This window comes from Neospora caninum, chromosome VI (assembly GCF_000208865.1).
Source record: "Neospora caninum Liverpool complete genome, chromosome VI".
In the NCBI taxonomy this organism is placed as follows: Eukaryota; Apicomplexa; class Conoidasida; order Eucoccidiorida; family Sarcocystidae; genus Neospora; species Neospora caninum.
Genome location: NC_018392.1, coordinates 3,115,805 through 3,136,695, shown reverse-complemented (window position 1 = coordinate 3,136,695; position 20,891 = coordinate 3,115,805). Strand labels below are relative to the sequence as shown.

Below are 20,891 nucleotides of genomic sequence, written 5' to 3'. Positions count from 1 at the left end.
ACCCTTCCTACTCTCTGTCTGATCCAGTGTTCTCGTGGAAGTTTGACTTGTAACGAGAAAGGGAAGAATCCACCCCGATATGGAACAAAAAGTAGAGCGCCCTGAGAGCAGTGGAGACGTTCTACTAGCAGCAAGCTCAGCGTTCTGTTCAGCATTTACGGTTAGGGGACAGGAACGGGTTGGCCTGAAAGAGTAATGACAGTAGCGGGGTGGGTTTTAAAAGTTGGGGTGGCAGAGAAGGGCGAAGTGAAGTGTAATGGCTGATCACAGAGCGTTTGTCTATTCACATCCCTCTTTCGCCTCTTTTACGTTCAAAATTCGAAGAAAGTGGTACGTGGTACAGAAGTCAGTTGCGTCTGCCCAGTTCCTCGTTTTGAGTGTTGTTCTGCATTCGCTGGCACCCGAGAAAGGAACCGATCCTTCTTTCAGCGTTGTGGTTGTATTTTCTCGTAAGGGTTCGCACGGTGTATACGACTGCTTTCTGGCCTAGCAAAGGTGCCGAAACGGCAATCGAGCACCGACGGGCACACACAGCTGCCGATGGAGTGCCTGAACGGAAACGAATCCGGATTCGTGGAATTCTCGCGAAGAGACGACTCATGACCAGAATGAGTTGAGTTTCGCTACTCCACTTTCCCACCAGGCAACGCTGAGGCGGAACGCAGCTCTGTGTGGGGCAAGGATCAAAAACCCAGAGACAGACACAGCGGTGAGGTTTTGCGACTCGGACTGCGATTTGAAGAGAAGTCTCTGTTGTCTCACATGAGCAGCAACGTTGGAGGCAGCTGCTTTTTGAAGGGAAGAGCCGAAATGTCAGGCTTCTGAAGGCTACCTCCAGCTCTACCACGGGATGGCCGCGCTCCTCGCAGAACTCCCAGCCGGCGTGTCCTCTTTTCGGGTGTACATACAGCCCGAGAGGCCGCGCAAGTTCTCGATGCATCCCGGGTGAAACGCGCAGACGACTCGGTTTTTTCGCGGGGACATCCCTTTACGGGAAGAAGAGATGCTCCTGTCTCGAAGCATGTGTCGCACGCATGTCCTCAAATGGACGGCTAGTTTCGGCCCTGTGCCGCCCCTCTCACCGTCCCGGCGGCGGCCTCCCACGCACATGCTTCGAATCTAAAGACAAACAGCCGCAAGTCGGCAAATGGCAAGTCGCGCTTTCCGCACATGGCCAAGCGGAGGAGTTCCTCTCGAGCAGAAATCTCTCGCGACCTTTCCGTCCGGAGAAAATGCACATTTCCCCCGTTATTTGACAGGCACTCTTTCCCTGCGTCCGCACAAACCGCCGAGCTGTTTGTTTCCGTGCTCGCTCCCCTTTCGCGGCGCCCTTCTCGCGTCAGCGGGACACACGCGGCTAGATCATTGTGACTTGTGAAAAGAAACATCGACGCGTAACGTGGACCTAACCATTTTATCCTGCATCTAAAACACCAGTGGAACGGAGTGGCGAAGGCTCCTTTGTCAGCTTTTAAAAAATCGCGCTTTCTCGGCCGGATTTGCCCTGGGCGTTCGCAGCCGTTTCCGGTGTTCCGTTTTTCTCAGCCCCAAACTCCCGTGATCCTTTCCTCGACTGTTGCCTTTTCGTTCTTTTTTCCACGGCGAGTTGGGAGAAATACTCACAAAAGTCCAAAGCATTGGGGAGGTGACCCTCAACAGAAAGCTTTTCTTTTCGAGACACAAGCTGGAAGAAACACTTCACAAGCAGAGGCCGGAAAGCAGGACCGCGTGTCGATCCGATTAATCAACTGCTTCGAGGGCCACCGCTCCACGATAATTCGCGTCAGAAGGCCTTTTCTCGCGTGCGGAATTCTCCACAGCTGGCTCTCTAAGGTACGGACGACTTGTGTAGTGTCGAATTGAAAAACCATGGACTCCGTTGTTCGGGTGTAGCTGGAAATGAACCGAAATCAAACTTCCAAGATGGCGATGACAATTTCTTCCCCCTCGTCGTTCTCCTCGGCGGCCGCTCCTCACTCCCCCACGGCGTCTGGTGAAGCCTCGCCTCGTGGTGTCTCTTGCTCTTTCTTTTCTCAAACGCCCTACACCTGCGCCAGCTTGTCCTCCCAACTTGCTTCGTGCCGCAGTGCCGTCTCTCCTTCCCTCGCGGTTCCCGATTCTTCGCCCCTCTCTCCCGCGTCCTACCAAAATCTCCAGCTGTCTTCTTCGCAGCCTGCGAGGCCTTCTTCCTCGCTTTCTGCCTCGCGTCCGCCCCTCGCTGCGTCGGTTCAGGTGCCGTCTTCTGCCTCTTTTGCCTCGTTTCCCGGGAAGCCCTCACTCCCATTTCCCGCAGTTGCAGAGGTGAGAAAACGTTCCACAGGGGAGGAGCTGACGCGGCGCCTCTTGGCGGACTGGGCCGTCTCGGCAAAGGCTTCAAAGAAGGGCGTGGTGCACGAAGGCACGAGACCAAAGCAAGGCTCCAGGTCGGGCATCAGAAACCGCTCCGGCGAGCGCCATTCTTCCGCGTCTTCTTTCCCTTCATCTTGTGCTTCCTCGTCGCCTGGACCTGCCTTTCCTTGCTCGTCTCCGGCCCCGCATCACGCAGCATCGAATGTTTTCCGTCCATCGCGTTCCGTCGCCTCGCCTCCCGCGGCCGTTTCTGACTCTCCGTTTTCCTCCTCTTCCGACTCCCCTTTTTCGTCTTGCTGGTGGACTTTGGAAAGCCCCCGTCGCCAGCAAGATCTTTCGCGCGTCAGTGTCGTCCAAGCCGTCTTATCGAACCAGACGAGAGGGAAGTTTTCGAAGCGGAGCGAAGCACAAATTCGCAATCTTGGAGATCACGCGACACCACCCCGAGAGGCGAAGAGAGAAGATGAGGAAGCCAAAGAGTCTTTCCGACTCCGAGAGTCCTCTTGGCGAAGCAAAGAGGGCCCTTCTGTGTTCGAGAAGAAGCGAGACAGTGGCCAGAGTGGAACCGCCGAATTGGGGACGAACCAGTCGTGGAATTCCTTCTCTGCTTCGCCTTCTCTGGCCTCTCAGGAACCTCTCTCTTCCGCTTCTCGTGCTCCGTCCTGCGCTGCCTCGAATTCTTCCTCGTCGCTGCCGGGCCCTCTCGGGGGGGTTGGAGACTCCCGCGCCGTTCCGGAGAATGCCAAGGAGAGACGAACACGCGCCTCGGAAAGGCGCGAAGGAAAGCAGAGCGGCATGCAGTGTTCAGCGGTCGATACACCGGAGGACGAGAAGGAAGCAGACCTGACAGAGAGTCAGGGGGAACTCGTGTTGTGGGAAGAAGAAGGCCACGAGGCAAAGGACGAAGGGCGACTCTGCGGAGACGAGCATGCCTGCACGCAGCAAATGCAATTGAGCGATTGCGATAAGACGGACTCCAGGTCCGAAGACGCAACGAAGCACACGCGAAGAAGAGACGAACCTGTCCCTGGACAGCAAGATTTTTTCGGCGCAAGAGTCCCGCCCGAGGAAGAAGGGGGACAGCCTGGCCTTGCGAACGCGGCGGCAGAGATCGAAGAACGCGAGGGCACCGTGAGTCGCGTGTTGCAGATTCTCCGGTGTCAGACGCTCATCCGCGACGCTCAAGCCGCCCTGCGCGCAGTGGGCGTTTCTCCGGAGTTGTTGGTGGATCCCGAAGGCGCAGAGAGATTCGAGGAAGCGAGTCCGGTGACACCAGAGGCGTCGAGCGCCGCAGGAGAACGAGCCGAGGGGGGTTCTGGCACCGTGAACGCAACCAGCGATGCATGCATTGCAGAGGCACGACGCGAGAAAGAAGAGGAAGCGAAGCGTTCTGTGCAGGATTGCTTTCCTCCTGGTGAAGAGGAGGTGCTGATGTGCGAGCGAGAAGAGGAGGACGCAGGAAAAGGCAGAAAGAGAAGCGCGTGGATGCGCGGCGAGAAGAGCGAAGGAGACCTCCACGACGATCCCGCAGTTCAGGCTCTCCGTGCACTTCTCCCTTCTCTCGTTGAGAGGTGTCCGGACTGGATCGACGAGAAACTGAACGTCGGCAGGTGAGCGTTGAGTGTCGAAGGGGAAGAACGTTTCCTCTTCTAGAGAAGCGAGACTGTACGAGAGGTGTTTATTTTTCTTTTCGAGGGTGATAAATTGTGGTTGGTTGGGAGCGTCGCGAACAGAGAGGCGCCGACTGGACGCTTCAATTTGTGCGAAATCGCGCGTGCGCGCGCTCGAAAAAAAACCTGAAACGCGTGTCGCAGCCAGACGTAGCAAAACGACAAAAAACGTGAAGCAGTTTTTGCGGCTGCAGAGGGGGGGGGTCATGCTTCGTCTTGAGATCCGCTTGGAGAAGGAAAGGGTGTCGTCTTTCCGCGCGCGCGAGCGAGAGAGAAGGAGCGACAGTCTCGAGCTTTCGAGAGCTGTGCCTCAAAGTTGCCGCACAAGCCTCACTGCGTTGGGATAAAAAGGAAGAAAAAGGGTGGCGTGTGACCTACCACAGAAAAGAGAAGCCCTGTGCGACCGGGAAAGCGACGCGTTCCGTTTTGCTGAAGTAGACTAGATCACACTTACATTTGTATTTTGAAGTGTGTCTCCATTCGCTCTCTCGTGCTCGTGCGAACACGGGTTCTCATTTATCGGGTTTCGCTGCTCGCATGTTTTGACTTCCAGGCGAGGCGAGTGGATTGCCTTCACAAAAATCCTTCCCGAAATTTTGGAAAGGCGCTACGATATCTCCGTCTCTGAGCTTCGAAAGGTAAAGCGCGTCCACTGCGGGCCTTGGTCTCTGTCTATTGTCCTCCGCGTCAGAACCGTTATCCCCGTCTTTCTGCGTGTTCATTTCGTGGTTGTTTCTGTCTCTCTGTTCCGCTTTTCTTCTCTCTTTCGCGTGCTGCTTCTTTTCCTTTTCTTGCACTTGTTTCTCCCCCCATTCTCGTGCTTCTCCGTCGGATGGTTGGACCTCAGCCAAGAAAGGAAGATTTTCGCCCTTGTGCATCGAATCTTTGTCTCCACGTTGTCGCCGCTGTTTTGTCGGCGCTCTTTTTTCTCCAGAGAGTCTCTCTCTCTGCTTCCTCAACTGCTTTCACACGCGGCACAGCTCACAATTCAAAAAAGCGATGCGCGGGAACCGATTTTGTTTGTTGTGTTTTGTGTTTGTCCGCACCTTTTTTCGAGTGTTTCTCGCATTTTTTGTGGTTCTTTGTTCTTGCTTCTTTGCAGGACGGACCTTACTGTTGGATGGGCCGAGGCCGCCGTCCACCCGATTCCACTCTCCTGTCTCAGGGTTCTCTTCCTTGCCTGTCTCTCGCGTCTTGCTCCTTTTCGTCTCCTTCTCTGTGTACCTTTTCTTCTTGTCGCCCTACGGGCGCTTCCTCTGCGTCTTCTTCGCTGTCCTTGGAGCCTGGCCGCTTGGGACTTGCCCCAGAGGGAAAGGCTGACGAAGGCTTTGACTCTCCCCTGAGTTTCTTTTCTCCCGCCTCGACCCCTGGAAACCGCAGCGAGGCTGCAGGTGAAATCGAGGCTGAACAAGAGCGTGCAGACGGGGACACCGTGGTGGATTTCGAAGCAAGATGGATCAATGGATGCACCGAAACGGGCCTTCCCTACGATATCCGAATTGACATGTCCAGCGACACTCACAGAGAGTCCATTTTCCTCGAAGTTAAAGCAACTGTTCTGGTAAGAATTCGCACATCTTGTACACGCGCATGGCATGTGCCCTTATACGAATGTATATATATATATATATATATATATGTGTATGTATATGAGTATGTCCAACGTGAAGTGTATGCAAATATCGATATCTATGTAAAGATATGTATATATATATATATGTACATGTATTTGTATATAGCTGTCTGTGTTTTATGAGTGCATGCATAGTTCTATTTTTATATAGCGCATCACGATATGTCTGCTGTTTACCTTGCGTGGGGTGCTTTCCGTTTCTTCGTTTTTAATTTCAGGGCTGTCCGTCGTTCTTTCTTTCGGCGCCGGAGGTTCGCTTTGCGCGCTCGCAGCGCAAATCATTTGTGTGAGTTTGTTGGTCCCGAGAAGAAAAAAGGATAGGCTACTGAGGGAACGGAAGAAAGTCTTTCTTTTTTTCCAGTGAGTGTCGTCGTCTCTCCAGGGAGGCAGATCAATCTCCTCGCCGAGCCCCTCCATTGTCGCCGTTCTCGGTTCATTCGATGTGTGCTCTTTTTTCTTCGATGAAGACGTTTCTCGCTTTTTTTCTTCTTTGTGTGCGTTCTCGCGCTGTCGCGTCTTTATACACACACTGTCTTTCATTGTGCCGCCACACGAAGTCCTCTTGAGCGCTTTCTTTTGCGTTTCTCTCGTTGATTTCTCCGTTTCCTTTTTTATCGGCGCCTCGTCCTCTTGTTGGTGTATTTCCCTTTTTCGGTTTCTCTTTCTTTAGGGTGTTGTCGCTGTGGAATGTTCGTTCGCCGCGTGGACCGTCCTGGGCGTTGATCGACGACGTGGGCACTTGCGAAGGCCTTCCCGAGTCTCTGCTTGACGCGCAGTCGGCCGCGAGAAGCGAGGCGAGAGAAGAACGAGGAGAGAGTGAAAAATCAGAGAGGGGCGAGGCGAAGGATGAAAAGGCAAACTGCGACAGCAGACAGCTGCGTTGCGAAGACGGAGACAACGTGTGAGCGCCACAGAGAGAGAAAAAGAGAAGAGACACGGCAGAGAAGAAGGGAGAGAAAAGCAAGAAACGAGGGTGGACAGCGGGGAAACCAGAAGCGCGGTCTATATCGGGGGACACACTCCTCTACGAGTCTCATCTGTGCGATCTCTGCCTTGAGATGTGTTGGTTTTTGCAGGCGCATAAAGTGCACCTTTAACGGTCCGACTCTCCACGGAACGGCCGAGATGGGCGAGACAAACGGAGAGCGACACATTCGTGCCTTTTCTTCTTCCTCTCTCACCGACCTCGTCTCCTGTCTTCTTCAGTCCTGCGACCATGCCTGAGAAGGCCATGCGCGTTTCGGGATTCTCTTTGTCGCCTGTTCCACCGCAACAACACTTCTCTCGTTCGATTAAAAGACAAGGACTGTTTCTCTTTCTCTCCTGTCTCCGTTTTCCTTTTAATCTGCATCTCTGCAGTCCTGCGCAGGGATCTTTTACTCTGGCAGTCAGCACAACCCGTTTTTGTGTCTTAGACGCTGACGGCTGCAAAGAACACACCAAAGGGATTGCAGAAACGGATACCCGCATGCGAACCTGTCTCAGGAAAAAGATGTTTTTTCTCCCTGCTCTCCATAGTTTCCTTCGTCCCCTTGGTTCAGCTGCCATCGTTTCTCTCCCCTCCCCCGCCTCTCTGTTTTCAGCTGGAGAAAAGGGGGGCAAAGACAAAGAGGGGAGGAATGCAGAGGACGACATACGCCGTGTCGCCTTTTTCTCCGAGGACGATCCGCATTTCTGCGGCGTTTTCCACGACCAAATGAGTTCAGCTGAGTTAGCTGTGCCGTCTCTCTCGCCGGTGGCAACCCCCGCGAACGGAATATGTGGGTATTTTCTTTTTTGCGAATGGGTATCTATACCCACGTATTTTTTCACTTGCGTGTGTACGTGCACACACATGCAAGTGTGTATGCGTACATGTATCTACATGATTATATATATATATATATATATATATATATATATATATATTTGTAAACGTATTCTATATATGCAAGCAAGCACTTCATCGTTAGCGTCGCTCAAAGAGAACCGTTGGCTGTTTCTGAATCGCATTTTCCCCCTTGCTGAGAAAACATCACAAGACAGAAAACTCCGTTGGGAACTGTGTCGATACATCAAATTCTATCATGCGGGATATACGCTGTGCAAGTATATATATATATATATATATGTACGTGATGGAAATGCATGCAGGAGCTCTGGCTTGGCATTTCCAGTGGTGGTCCGAGCGCCTTTCTAACGCTTCCCCCCTTTATACGGGCCAGTTCAGTTTGGTGGGGCGCAGAGGCAAGGTTTCCTCGCCTTGGAGCTTTCCAAGACGTTTTGAGAGAGTTCGCACAAATCAAAAAGGAAAAAAGTCACCCGAAAACGGCGTCAAGTCACCGATGCATTGACTTAATCGAAGCAAGTTCCCCCTACACGACTTTCCACACACAAAAACGCCCACTAGGATATAGACAAATGCCCGTATATGCACTGCGTATGCATATTCATATGCATATCCAAACAAACGTATTTATCGATGTATGTAGGCGAATGTTTTCACACAGGTCGACAGTCCACGCACTGGACCGGAGCGAAAAAGGACAGTATCGACAGGCAGCACGAGTGAAGGGAGCGGAGGCGAAAGGTGGGAAACTGCAGTTTCCGCCCGACTGGATTGATCCGAAGCGCCGGGCGATGGAGTGTAGGTGCCGGGAGACGCATCACCGGCGCAGCCTGCGAGAGAAGAGGAAACGGCGCTAGGGTCGTTTCATGTCGGCGACGTTCTCGGCGCGCGAGGCAACTCGCGGCGCTCGCGTTTTCGCTGCTTGAAGGGGTGCTCAAAGGGAACCTGCGTGAATTCCCGAATCAACGCCGAAGCGAAAACGCCGGGAGGAAGTGTGAAGTCGAGACGGAGATTGAACGGCGGCACGGGGCTAGACACACATCCCCAACCAGAAGAGTCAGAAGACGAGGAGGAAGAATCCTGCGCTGAAGAGGAGTCAAGCGTGCAGGAAAAATCGCGAGGGAAAGCAAGGAGGGGACGGTAGGACGCATCGAGAAACAGTTCTTCTGCAGAAAGAGAGATTGGCAAGAGAGAGAAGATCGACAAACAGGCAGTGAGTGCGGTTGTTCTCGGCATCACCCGCCGCATATCCACGCATTGCACGTCTCCTTGGGTCGGCGCATCTCTGTTCTTTCTTGCGCACAAGACGCATGCACGCAGTCTGTCCACGAAAAGGGCAAAAACCACGCTCGAGAGTCGCAACAGGGAGGAGGTTGAGCGACTCGTGAGAGCGTTTTCACTGGTCGATCAAAGCAGTATTTTAAGGCGCTGCTGCTCGAAAAGGAAGAACCGTTTCCCCCGTAGAAAAAAGGACACTTTTCTCGTGCACTCACCTTCTCGCCGATACAGACGCTCACAGAGGTGTTCCTCTCGCATCAGCGCTCGGAGAAACTCGCCGACTTTGTTTTCGGGGAAAACCATTCCGGCGCCTATCAGAGGCAAGACGACATCTTCGATCGAAAACCGGCGGCACTCTTCTTCGCTTTTCAATACGCGAACTCTCTGACACCCTGGCCGCTCTTCTCCAGTTCGCGTTAAACACGAAGAGGAAGACGACAAAGATGACGATGAAGAAGGAAAAGATGAAGCGAAGGATGGCAAAGAAGAAGAGGAAAAAGCGGACGGTTGAGGGCGAGTGTGACGGGCGTGTTCCTTGGATGTGGGTTGTCTTGTTGCTTCAAGAGCTGGAGGTTTAGCGTTCTCGGTCGTTTCCCGGTCTTCTTCCCGCGGATGCACTCCTTGGTTCTCTTCCAGGGTTCCGTCCAAGATCTCTCCTCGCTCTTGCGATTGCGCCGCGTGCTCCGGCCTCTCTAGCACCAGATCGCCGACGACCGGCTTCGAGAGACCATACACCCGCGCTCTCTCTGTCGCACACGCATTCCAGAGATACGACGCATACGCCTTCACGTAAATCAGTCTCTGGAGACGGGGAATGCTCCGGACGGCCTTGAGCACCTCTTCGCGCCGAGCCAGGCCTGCGCCGTGCATCTCTCTCTCGCCTGAGGAAGGCGGCGCAGCGGGCGAAGACGTCCAAACAGGCGCATGCATGGATTCACTGCGCTTGGGTCGAACGGCAGACGAAGAGAAGGAGACTGTCGCCGCCACCCTGCGGGCAAGGCCCTCTGAAACTGCGCCTGACGCAGCGGCGAGTTCCACGGCCTCGACGCACTCCAGCTCTTCTGAGGCCTCACAGTTCGGGTCCTCTGTGCTCCCCACTGTCTCTTCTTTGTCCGTGCTTCCCCGCGCTTTTTTGAGTTCGTCTCCTTCGGCTTCCGTTTGCCTCTTCAGATCTGGGACTTCCTCCGCCTTTCGTCGCCCCGACGCAGAAGGCTTGCGCCAGGCTGGGGGTGGCGACGCCGCGAGAACGCGCAGAATTTGTCGCTCTTGCCGACACTGTCGAGGCAACAGTGCGAGCGCTCGTCGAAACTCGCCGGCCCAAAACGCCTCCTGCGCCGCCTGAAACGCGCCGCCAGCTTGACCTTCGAACGGAGAGGAAGACGAGAAGGAAGAAGGGAGAGGGAACGGCGAATCAAGTTGAGGGTGTGAGGCGGGAAGCGTTTTTTCGTCGTGTTTCGAACGGGGCCCTCTCGAGACGGAAGAACCTCCACGGCGAGGCACCCTGGACGGAAGCGCGTCTGGAATTTTCATGATTAAATTGCAAACTCGCGCAAACTGTCGATGAAGAAGCGCTCGACCAATGTGGTGACTGGGGCGAGCTCCTGTTCCGAAGCGCTGAGGCCTGAACCCGAATCAGAGGTCGGATAAGTCAAAAAAAGATGAGAAAAGGAAACGGGCGAATCCACAAAAAGAGAGAGAAAGAGAAACAGAGAGACGGAGAAACAGACAGACAGACAGGCACGAAAGACACGGCCACGTAAATTGAGCACCAGGCAGAGAGATGTCTACGGCCATTAGGCAGGCACTGACAATAATGATCAGCACTTGGTTTCTCGTTTACGTGGACAGTGCTGGGAGTCATCCTTCAGCGTCAAAACAACCAAGTTGTGAGTTCCTCTGTCCATCTGACTGAGCCTTCAGAGACAACGTCGACGAATTCGCATCGGAGCGCCGTGTGGAGGTCGGCGAGTCTTCGCATGTGCAAAGATTCCCGCGCCTCGCTCGGAAGCGCGCATAAGAAGAATGAATCAGTCGTGCATGCATGCAACCACATCTACAGATGTGCATTTATATTTTTTTACCACGTGCAAATATACATATATGTATATATAACGAGAGCAAACACACAAACACTTGAAATAAAACGCTGCATACAATTAATACATATATATATATATAGAGAGAGAGAGAGAGAGAAAGAGGCATATGTAGACGTTGGCGAGAGGCGCGCCAGAGAGGAGAGATGGAAGGAGAAGCATTCGCTGTTACCCGAAATAATTGATGAAGCCGGACCGTCGCATCGTCTCAGCCGCCTCTTCAGTCGCATGCAGCAGGCTCTGCTCGTCCGCGAGCTCCCAGGCGAGGCGATTCGTCTCTTTTGTGGAATCGGGCATTCCGGTTGAAGGTTCACAGGCGCCAGAGGAAGCGCCGACAGCAGACGTGGAAGATGCGCCTAAAAACGCAGAGGACGGAGAAGAAACAGGCTCATCCACTCCAGGAGACGCGCAAGCAGGCGACGCCAAAGAGGCAGAAGATAATGCGGGTAACGGTTTCCCGTTTTGATGGTTTTTGAGGCGCACATTCCGAAGAAGAATGGAGAAACGGTTTCCTCCGAGACATCCAAGATGAACCTCGCCGAGCTCGAAACGGCTCCAGGACACCTGCGGAAACAAACATGCCCACACGAATGAAGCGTCAAACGCTCGAAAACGCATTTTCAGCTGCCGTCAGTAGTCCAGCATGCTGGTGAACAGCACAAAGAACTTTGTCTGTATTTCCCGACTGGAACCGACCGAAACACCGCCCGCCAAACTCGACCGAACCACCAAAGTGCACACCTCCGTACCTATTGACAGAGATAGAGAGACAAAGAGATAAAACACATATAACGAGATATAGCTACTATGCAGATACAGATAGATATATACAAGTATACGCAGCGAGATACAGATACGTGCAAACGTAGAGATACGAAGATGCATCAGGATGTGGAAATGTATGTGAATGCATGTTTTTCCACGCGCGAGTGGAAGCCTGCATGCGGATGTGTCGTCGCGGACGACTCTGGAAGTTGACGCGCAGGGGGGGAACCCGTCTGCTGTTTGCACTCCTTTGTGCCGTAGAGGCCGTTGCATCTTATCAGGACAAGGCTTCATACCCCTGAAGAGATATGGACTGTATAAACGAAGCTAAAAAGATATCCTCGCAAACGCACACACATACATTCCTTGTGGAATGACGCACTGCTGGCGACGAAGGAGAGAGAAAACGAGCAAGAACCACTAAGCCATATAAAATATGCAGATCTATTTGTACATGAAGAGAAACAATGAACGGTGAGAACGAAGACAGTGTGTGTATCTGTCTGTGGAATGAGGAGGAACTCGGCTGTAGTAGAGACGCAGCGTCTCGCGTCCGCGCTTACACAGGCATCCCAGGACGGGTGACTCATGGCTTTCGCTGCAAGCTCGGCAGTGAACAGCTTCTCTTCCGGCGATTCTGTCGCTTCCTGAAGAGGCGCTGAAGACAGACGTGAGTCGGAAGTGTCCTGAGACTTCCCTAGTGAGTCCGAGCAGCCGCGGCGGCGCGCAGGCAAGCTGGACAGAGAAACGGAAGGTGCTGGAGACAAAGGAGACAAAGGAAAAGAAGACTCTGAGAGGACTGTTTTGGGGGGGCCACTTGGCGAGAGAGGTTCGGTCTTGAGCTCGCCGGCGCGTGGAGATTCAGCCGGCAAAAGCTCGATCGACGAGGACGGGGGGGAGGGAGGCGAAGAAGACCCAGAGACGCTCGCATCTGTCGAACCCGAGAGAAAAGACGGAAGCGAGAGAGCACCTGGTGTTCTCTCGCGGCGCAACCGATCTTGTCTTTTCATCGCCAAGCCTTCGCTGTCTCTCCCCAGATGGGGGAGAGAAGAAGCGAGAGAAGAAGGAGAAGGAGAAGAGGGAGGGGGAGACGAAGAAGGAGAAGAAGATGGAGAAGAAGAAGAAGAGAGAGGAGGAAGAGGAAGAGGGTTGGAGCAGGCTACCCATTGTGAAGTGACAGCACGTCTGTCTTTCATGCCTGCGAATGAAAAGCGTTTGACGTCGATTCCCGTGGCCCGAGCGAGAGCCTCGATGGCTTCTGAGAAAGCAAAGAGAAGAAAAGTGCCGGGTGTAGATCGGAGATTTGAATGTTTTTGTTCCCCGGATATCCAAGTTCTCTTGTGCTTTTCATGACCACGTGCCTCTGTGTGTAGAGGAAATCTTGTGGAGCTGAGAACTAAATATGACATAATTTGGTCTACGACACCTCAAAGCCTGTAAATGCTCCGCGTCCGTTCACTGTGTTAGCAGCAGTCCAAGTCGCTGTGTATATACACCCCAGAAAAGGGTAGTTTGTAGAAATATAGGAAGCTCATTTAATATACACGACTTCAAGATAAATGTATCTGAGGTTTGTGCAAGACAAGCAAGGAGTGGAAAGAAAGCAAAGAACCCGTTTTTCGCCACAGGCGAGTAGAGAAACCACCCACACGTGAAAAGCCGAGATAAGAGAAAGGGTAGGCGCACTCAACTCCGCCAGTTGTTTTCTCGGCTCCTCCTTCGTCCTCTGCCCCCCTCCCACTGTCTCTCTCCACGTCCAACATTGGTTATTTCAGCGTTTTCTTCCCCCGTTCGCATCTCTTTTCAACCTCTCTCTGGCTTCGCGACCTACCCGGCGTTTCGCGGTTGTGTTTGGTGAGGATGAAGCGCACGGAGAAAAGAGCAGCGACTTCCTTTTCGATGGCATCTCGGCTCATCGGTTCTTCAAAGTTCGAAGCGTGGTTTGGAGTTTCCTCCGCGGCCGCGCCGCACTCGGGGGAAGAGCGAGAAGAGACTGTTGAAACCTCGAAAGAAGACGCACGAGCAGAACGCGCGGCTTCGCGGTGGGCGAGGAGAGAACGTAGGACTGCGTCGCGTCTCGCGTCGATGAGCTCTAGCCCTGAGGTGTCATTACACCCGAGATCGAGAGGGCACACTCTGCCGTCTTCGCCGACTTCTCTGACGACGAAATCTTCGCTTCTGTAGCGGATCACGCCTTCCATTTTCCACGGGCGCTCAGACACAAAGGCGCCTGCACCAATCTCTGTCTCCGTGTACAATTCGTCACTTTCTCCCCCGAGGATGGAATGAGGCGAGACAGGAGACCGTTGAGAGAAGGACGAGCACGCATCCGGAGAGGAGTGAGAGAGGCCGTCGACGGTGTCGCAAGTCTCCTGTCGAGATCGAGAACGCGTGACGGCGGGGGTTGCCTGCAGCTCGGTTCTTAGGGCGCCTCCGTCATTAGGAGGGAGAGGCAGCTTTTCTTCGAATTTGAGGCTGTTCGGGAACGCGTCCTCGCCGCTGACTTCCGGAAGGAACTGCCGAGCGGCTTGGACGCCTCGAAGGTGCAAAACGGGAGGCGCCCTCCAGGCTGCGAACGCGTTGGAAGAAAAGGGACGAAAAGGAGAGAACCGGAAGGCCGGGCAACGACAAGAGAAAAGGAAGAGAGAAGAGGAAGAAGCGGCAAACTGGGACAGGCTAGGGGGCTGAGGAGGAGCAACCGGAGAGGGAGGAGAGAGTTTTCGGGGAGACTCCGCCCGCAGACGCCTGAGGTTAAGAGAGGAAAGAGATGACTCTCTAGGTGAGAAAGTGTCGGAAGCTTTTCCTTTGAAGAGGCTGCAGCCGAGACAAAACTGCCGAGAGTTCTCGGGCGGCGAAGAGCCGCCGCCACGCCGGCCGACGAGGAAGCGCCCAGATCGCATTTTGTCGGTGGTCGGAAGGTCCCACGCAAGAGCAGGAAAAAGGGGGGAAAAAGGAAGTAAAAAGAAGAGAAACTGGAAGGCGCGAGGCGAAAAGACGAAACAGAAGAGGAGAACGAACAGCGCGTGAGTCTACCGCGGCACGCGGGAGCGGAAGAGTCGAGTGTCGCGGAGTGTCTCTACATCGTGTTGGTGGGAAGAGCGGATCTGGAGAGGAAAAGGAGAAGGGAATGTAGGGATACAAAAAAATGAAGCTGAAAAGGAAAAGCTCGAGAAGAAAAAAACGGGGCTGCTCGACTTCGTGAAAAGCAAAGATATCGTGGATGCCGATGCTCTTCTCGCTGGAGTGTCTTCTCGAGTCAACGCGAAAAGGTGCGGGTGTCCTAATCCCCCCACGTGTCACTCGAGAAGAAAACCACACTTTTCTACAGAGTTTTTCCCCTAAACGGATGTAAGAAGGCGTACTCTTTCCCTCGGTGTGCGAGCGAGAAGACACGCTAAGAAAGAGACCGCGTTGCGATGCGTGGGGTATAGCTGCTCGAGCGGCATCGCTGAGACTCGTACACAGCAATATCCGAGAAGGACGGCCCAGGAAAGTTGTTCTCGCTGGTCCAGAAGGTGAAGAAGGCGGACCATTTTTACGCGTTTTCCTGCTTAGCATCATCTCTGAATCCTCTCCGTAGTTTGACGAAATGCTGTGAATGAATGAAAATACATACACGGACACGAAAACCCGAACGCCAGCAGGTGAAGTATCTGGAGGGATACAGGAAGAGACGGCGATTTGCCTCCATACGCGTATTGATCGAACGGGAGAGTTGGAAAGATCCATTGATTTTCCTGTCTACAACATGCATGTTTCTCATGGAGCAAAAACAGTAGACAGGTTTTTTTCTAAGAACGCACATGCAGTCACACCGGCCAGGCAGCAGAGACACGTAAAAGTTTGATCTGTTAACTAAAGGGGGGATGCGATACTCTCGTTTTGCAGGATGGATATGCAAGTGAAACGAAACGAATAGCCTCCAAAAGAATCCTTAGTGTTGTGTGCCAGTGAGGTCGAGATTCGACTTTCCGCAGAACAAGAACAACGCAACGAATCAAAGGAGCAAAACAGCGCAATTTCTTCCCTAGCCTCAGCCTCGTTGTCATGCATATAAATATAAATAGTTATTTACGTGTATATGCAGCTTCGTTCAGAGATATACATGTGAAAAGGCGAGAATATCGGTGTGCGGGTCCATCACGCCAAGAGGTTGTGACCCCGTGTTCCCCTTGCCTCAGGCATTCGAACTGTTACCAGAGTTTTTGCAGCTGTGTTTCTCTCCGCGAATATTTTTGCAGTTTTCTCGTCATTACTGTGGCAAGCGTAATTTCTGGAAACGGGCGACCTGTTGGGAGTCCAAATTGGAGTTAGCGGTCGCTGACTGGGCTGGTGCCCGTGAAGAATAAGTCCTGCTTCATATTGCCATTGTTGGTACGCCAGAACTATAGTTTTGATTTTTCGTTAAAACCTACGAAAGAGATGCATATGCACATCTGTATGCATATGTGGTTGCATGCGTTGCCAAGTACGTGTAGCTTGCCATGATAGTTTCGTTCGTCTACATCTTTGGGCAACCCGTCAACTGACACGGTCACTAAGAAGAACGGATTTCCTTTTGGTACTGACACAGCCGAAGACATGTGAAGCCACGAGGAGCTTTCGACTGTTCGTTCTTTCCCAAGGGAGAACGCGAAGCGGGCGGTTTCGTCCGTTCTTCCAGTGTCGCAACAGCTAGGTGAAAAAAAACCGTGGAGTGGAAAGGAAATCCAAGCTTTTGTGCAGCGAGGCCTGACGGAGAGACCAGAAAGGTCGCATTTGCCGGCGTTCTTGCGAGGGCTTTGCAGTCATTCTTGCAGAAGCAATCCGCGTTCGCCTACCTAAGCGTGTTGTGTAAACAGCGACAAGCAATCGCCATAAGTGTAACGTCAGCTTCTACTTCCATCTTTGAAAGGAGTCTTCAGCTCGGCCTCGTCTTTCAAAGTGTGCCTGCTAGCTCGGTTCCCCTTTCCACGTAAACCACACTTTTTAAAAGATGGACCAGTATACCTGTATCCAGGCGATTGGGGAAGGAGCGTACGGGACTGCTTTCCTTGCGCGTGACGCCGAAGGAAATAAGTGAGTTCTTGCCGCGATTGAGGAACAAAGCGGGGTAGCCCCCCTCAGCTCGTGTCCTGTTTCGCCACACGCTACGAAGCGGCCTCTTTGGGGAGTCGCCGCGTCCGACTAAAAACCAAATCTTCGGCAAAACGGCACTTTCTGCTGTCTCTGCTTCCTGCGCAGATGCGTGATCAAAGCCATTGATGTCTCGCGAATGACACCCAAAGAACGCCACTCGTGCATTACGGAGGTTCAGGTTAGTCCGGCAACACTGCAGACTCAAACGGCACGGATATCTCGTCGCCATTTACCTAGAGTTCGGTTCCGATTTCCGCCAGCAAACGAGCCACGCCGACACAACTCAGTGAAGCGCGGTGTTCTGTGAACACAAGGGTACACGCAAGAGACAGCGGTACGGCAAATGGAGGATAGACACGCGCGGGCTGAACAAGCGGTATTCATTTAAGTCCTCTGACCCAGGCGCCGGTTGCTGTTGTGCTGACGGTCAAGTACAAGAACAGGACGCAAATGGACTCGTATACATAAGCATAAATACACATTTATAGTGTTGTGCAACCACCAATATATACCCATGCCTGTGCGTGTTTGTGCTTGCCGCGTGGACCGGATAGGCTCTCTCGCTGCAAGTAAGGGCGGCGTTTGAGCCGATTCTTTGTCAGACAGCCCACAGACTGAAGACTTATCCTCTGGCTATCTTGTGTCCGGTGGTTCTTCATCTGCAGCTCCTTGCCCGCCTGGAGCATCCGTTTGTCGTCCGCTATCTGGACAGTTTTATGGATGGAAATACCCTTAAAATCGTCATGAACTACTGTGCCGGTGAGCACGCGCAACACAAAATTCGTCTATATGCCTATATGCAAGTATAAATATGGAAGTGCGGATGTAAGCCTCTGCACACATTTATAAACCCGTACAATCAACAACTGTGCATACGTGCTCGTTTTCTAAAATGCAACTATGTATATGGGGCTGCAGGTGCATGACTTGCGATAACTGGTCGCGCCTCTGTGTTTTGGGCATTTCTGGGAGGAAAGAAAAGCACATATAACATCAACAGGCACTTACCCACGCTAACCTGCCTCTACGCGTTGTATCCTTTTTATCAACTCACACGTTTCGATTTGAAAGTGTCTTACAAACACTCTCTGGTCAGCTGTTCACGGCAACAGAACGAAATTTGCGTAAGCGGTGCGTTTTTCTCTGCATCAAACAGTTTTGGTGCGTCGTTATTCCTATGCAGACGTCAGAAACGTTTCGTATGTCTAAAGATGCTCGTACATGTGCACCTCATGGTGCACGTTCCCATTCTTGCACACGGTTTCAATCCGAATGTCTGCGCAGATGGCGACTTGGCAGGAGTGATTGAAAAACAGAGCAGAAAGAAGGCGCCGTTCAAGGAGTCGCAGATACTCAAGTGGTTCGCTCAGATTCTCATGGCTTTGAAACATATCCACAGCCACAAAATCATTCATCGGGGTAAGCGCGTGACCGTTTCACGCCGAACTCGTCCTTCGTTGACCATTCCAGAAACGCCAGCGTGCTCTGAATCCACATGTGTGCACGCCTGCAAATCCACCGGCAAATAGCAAGGACATTTCAGATACACAATGGGTTCGTGTGCATTATATATGCGTGAAATTCGAAGAACTGCACAGCCGAACTGCTGGGCAGTCCTGGTTAAGTAAACATTCACAGCGCCGACCAACATGCTCCGCCATCACCTGTTCCCCGCAAGCGGTTATGCTGGTATCCTTCCTTTTTCACTTGCCTTTCCGCGTTTCCTTCCCCTGCCGCTCCTTCAGCAGATGAAACGCCCTCACCCTTGCCAAGTTCCACGTACACATCGAGATATCTATAGGTAGTGGTGTATGCCGATGCACATGTGTGCTTATGTAAATGTGGACGCGAAAGACATTGCCGACTGAGCAAGGCCATGACGCGTTTCCCTCTCTCTTTTTCCTTTTCCGCTGGCTGGAGATATCAAGAGTCAAAATTTACTGGTTGATTGGGACGGACGCATCCGCCTGGCAGACTTTGGAATCAGCAAGCTCCTGGACCACACGAACGCCCAAGCGAAAACGTTCATCGGCAGCCCGTTCTACCTTAGTCCCGAGTTGTGTGCGGTGAGCGAAAAAAGCGGAAGGAAGTCCTCAGAAAGCGAGGCCTTCCCGTTACCTTGCTTCCATCAACCCCGTCGACAGATGACTCCAAAGCGTACAACGATTCGAATAGTCTGCGCTACATCTAGACTCGCTGCAGAGGCCGATACGTTGGTATTTAACTTTTCTGTTTGGAGCGCCTCCGCCAATTCCTCAGCGCACTCACATTTACTTCTGTTCCTGGAGGGAAGCTTCTAGAATGTGGATGCATGTGGAGGGCGAGACGCTACCCGCCGAGGCTTTTCCGTGTCTTTCGTTCTCATCTGCTCCCACTCCTCGTCTCTCTCTGGGGGTTCCGCCGGAGCGGCAGGTGTCCGGTTCGTTAAAAAAAGCTTCTCTTCATGTCTCCACATGCAGGGAAATCCGTACGCAACAGCGAGCGATATCTGGGCAGCGGGCTGCGTTCTCTACGAAATGGCCACATTCCACACGCCGTTCCACATGGCTACCAGCATCCCCGACCTCTGCTACAAAATCCAGAATATGCCGGTAAATCCCCCTTCACATCCATACGCTTTATCTGCATACAGAGCTACCGGACAGAGTCCATTTGTGCTTCTCCGTTTTTCCAGATATACATCTATATATATATATATATGCATATATGTATAAATGTGTATATATGTATATATGCATATGAAAATGGAGATAGGTGTACATCTATATTTTGCGGTATCATTGCGCATTGTTTTCGTTCCACGGGCGACACTAGCGGCACTGTTCTGATGGTACAAAACGCGTGTTTCGCTCTGTTTTTCTGTCCTCGTTGCGTGCCTGTTCTAGCCCTTGACAAAAGCCTGCGATTTTCGTCTGTGCTCTGTTCGCCTCCCTTTTCGCTCGTTTCTGCTGTGTGTCTGTCACCTGTTCTCCAGATAGCGCCGTTGCCGAAGATCTTCTCACCGGAGATCCAGGCTCTGGCGAACCTCATGCTTCAGCGGGATCCTCACAAGCGCGCAACCGCAGGCGAGCTCCTTGAGCGGCCTTCTATGCAGGTACATTTGAAGGATGTTTGTTTTACTGTTTTTGCTCCGGTGTCAAGACACCCCGCGACAACAATTCCTTTCAGCGTAGGGAGGTTTCTGAGCGCAAATAAGGCGGACGACGCGAACAAAAAGGAGAGGGAACTAAGTACCTCTCCATGGCGATGCAGAGTCCCTCTTGAAACCACACAGATGCCGCCCTGCTTCTAAAGCCTGCACATGACTTCCGATTCGCCAGCTGTAGAGAGCGGGGTTCTTTGCCGGGAACTTTATCGTCCGAATTCCGTTTCCTGGTCGTTTCGCCAGTGTTGTCCTGCAAATACCGAAAGGCACAAGCGAACGCGTTCTCAAACCTTCGCGTCAAAACATCCACACGCAGTGGCACGGCAGGGCTCTACAGCGACTTTGTGTGCGTGTGTGTGTGGAAAGAAAGTGCCTCCAAATCACTTCGGATCTTTTCTTCAACTGTTTCGTCTGCGACGCCTCGCATCTCTCTCGCTTCTCCCAGGCCGCAATTCGCGAGATGCTGAAGGAGACTCGGAGCAGGGGCAAAACGCTCTGACGGGCGCCAGCGAGACAAGGCGGAGACGAAGAAGCGGCAGGGAGAGAGAGGCAAGGAATACAGGAGCACAAAGAGGGGGGAAAAACGAGAGACCACGAAAGAGACTGAGGCACGATGCGGCGGCACACAGGGAGCGATGATAGACAGCAGGTCGGAAAAAGACAAGGGGGAGAAGGCGGGCGAAAGGCGAAGGCAACGGCAGAGGATATTCCGAAAGCATCGGGGAGGAAGAAGACGCAGGACAGGAAGGTGAGAGATATGGAACGGTTGTGGAGAGCCCGCATAGGAGCGTTTCGAGGAAAACTCAGAGGGAAGGAAGGTTCCGACAAAGGAAGAAAACGAAGCGCGGCAGAATACCGAAGAGCTGCTCAAAAAGGGTGAGCAAAAGCCGAAAAAGACGGTCAGAGGCGCAGGGAAGGAGCATTCCGCTCTCACCTCTGCTCTGTGTTGAGTTATCAGCGTCACGCCTGCTACCTGGAATGCAACACCACGAAAAGTAGACAGGCTTCT

General features: G+C 52.8%; 3 protein-coding genes across 3 annotated transcripts; 2 read left to right on the top strand and 1 right to left on the bottom strand.

Moving 5' to 3' along the window:
* Window positions 1-1,923: 1,923 nt before the first annotated feature.
* NCLIV_019190 (conserved hypothetical protein) lies at window positions 1,924-6,557 on the top strand (the record flags this gene model as incomplete). Its single annotated transcript, XM_003882113.1, has 5 exons — window positions 1,924-3,959; window positions 4,573-4,657; window positions 5,122-5,580; window positions 5,871-5,938; window positions 6,323-6,557. 5 exons carry the CDS (start codon window positions 1,924-1,926, stop codon window positions 6,555-6,557), a joined length of 2,883 nt encoding a protein of 960 aa, XP_003882162.1.
* Window positions 6,558-8,344: 1,787 nt separating this feature from the next.
* NCLIV_019180 (hypothetical protein) lies at window positions 8,345-14,519 on the bottom strand (the record flags this gene model as incomplete). The annotated part of the gene is made up of 6 exons (XM_003882112.1): window positions 8,345-8,646; window positions 8,974-10,379; window positions 11,027-11,418; window positions 12,183-12,277; window positions 12,590-12,877; window positions 13,451-14,519. 6 exons carry the CDS (start codon window positions 14,517-14,519, stop codon window positions 8,345-8,347), a joined length of 3,552 nt encoding a protein of 1,183 aa, XP_003882161.1.
* Window positions 14,520-16,594: 2,075 nt separating this feature from the next.
* Window positions 16,595-20,381, top strand: NCLIV_019170 (hypothetical protein; the record flags this gene model as incomplete). Its single annotated transcript, XM_003882111.1, has 8 exons — window positions 16,595-16,677; window positions 16,843-16,915; window positions 17,403-17,496; window positions 18,022-18,156; window positions 18,712-18,803; window positions 19,197-19,328; window positions 19,712-19,831; window positions 20,328-20,381. 8 exons carry the CDS (start codon window positions 16,595-16,597, stop codon window positions 20,379-20,381), a joined length of 783 nt encoding a protein of 260 aa, XP_003882160.1.
* Between the last annotated feature and the right edge of the window lie 510 nt (window positions 20,382-20,891).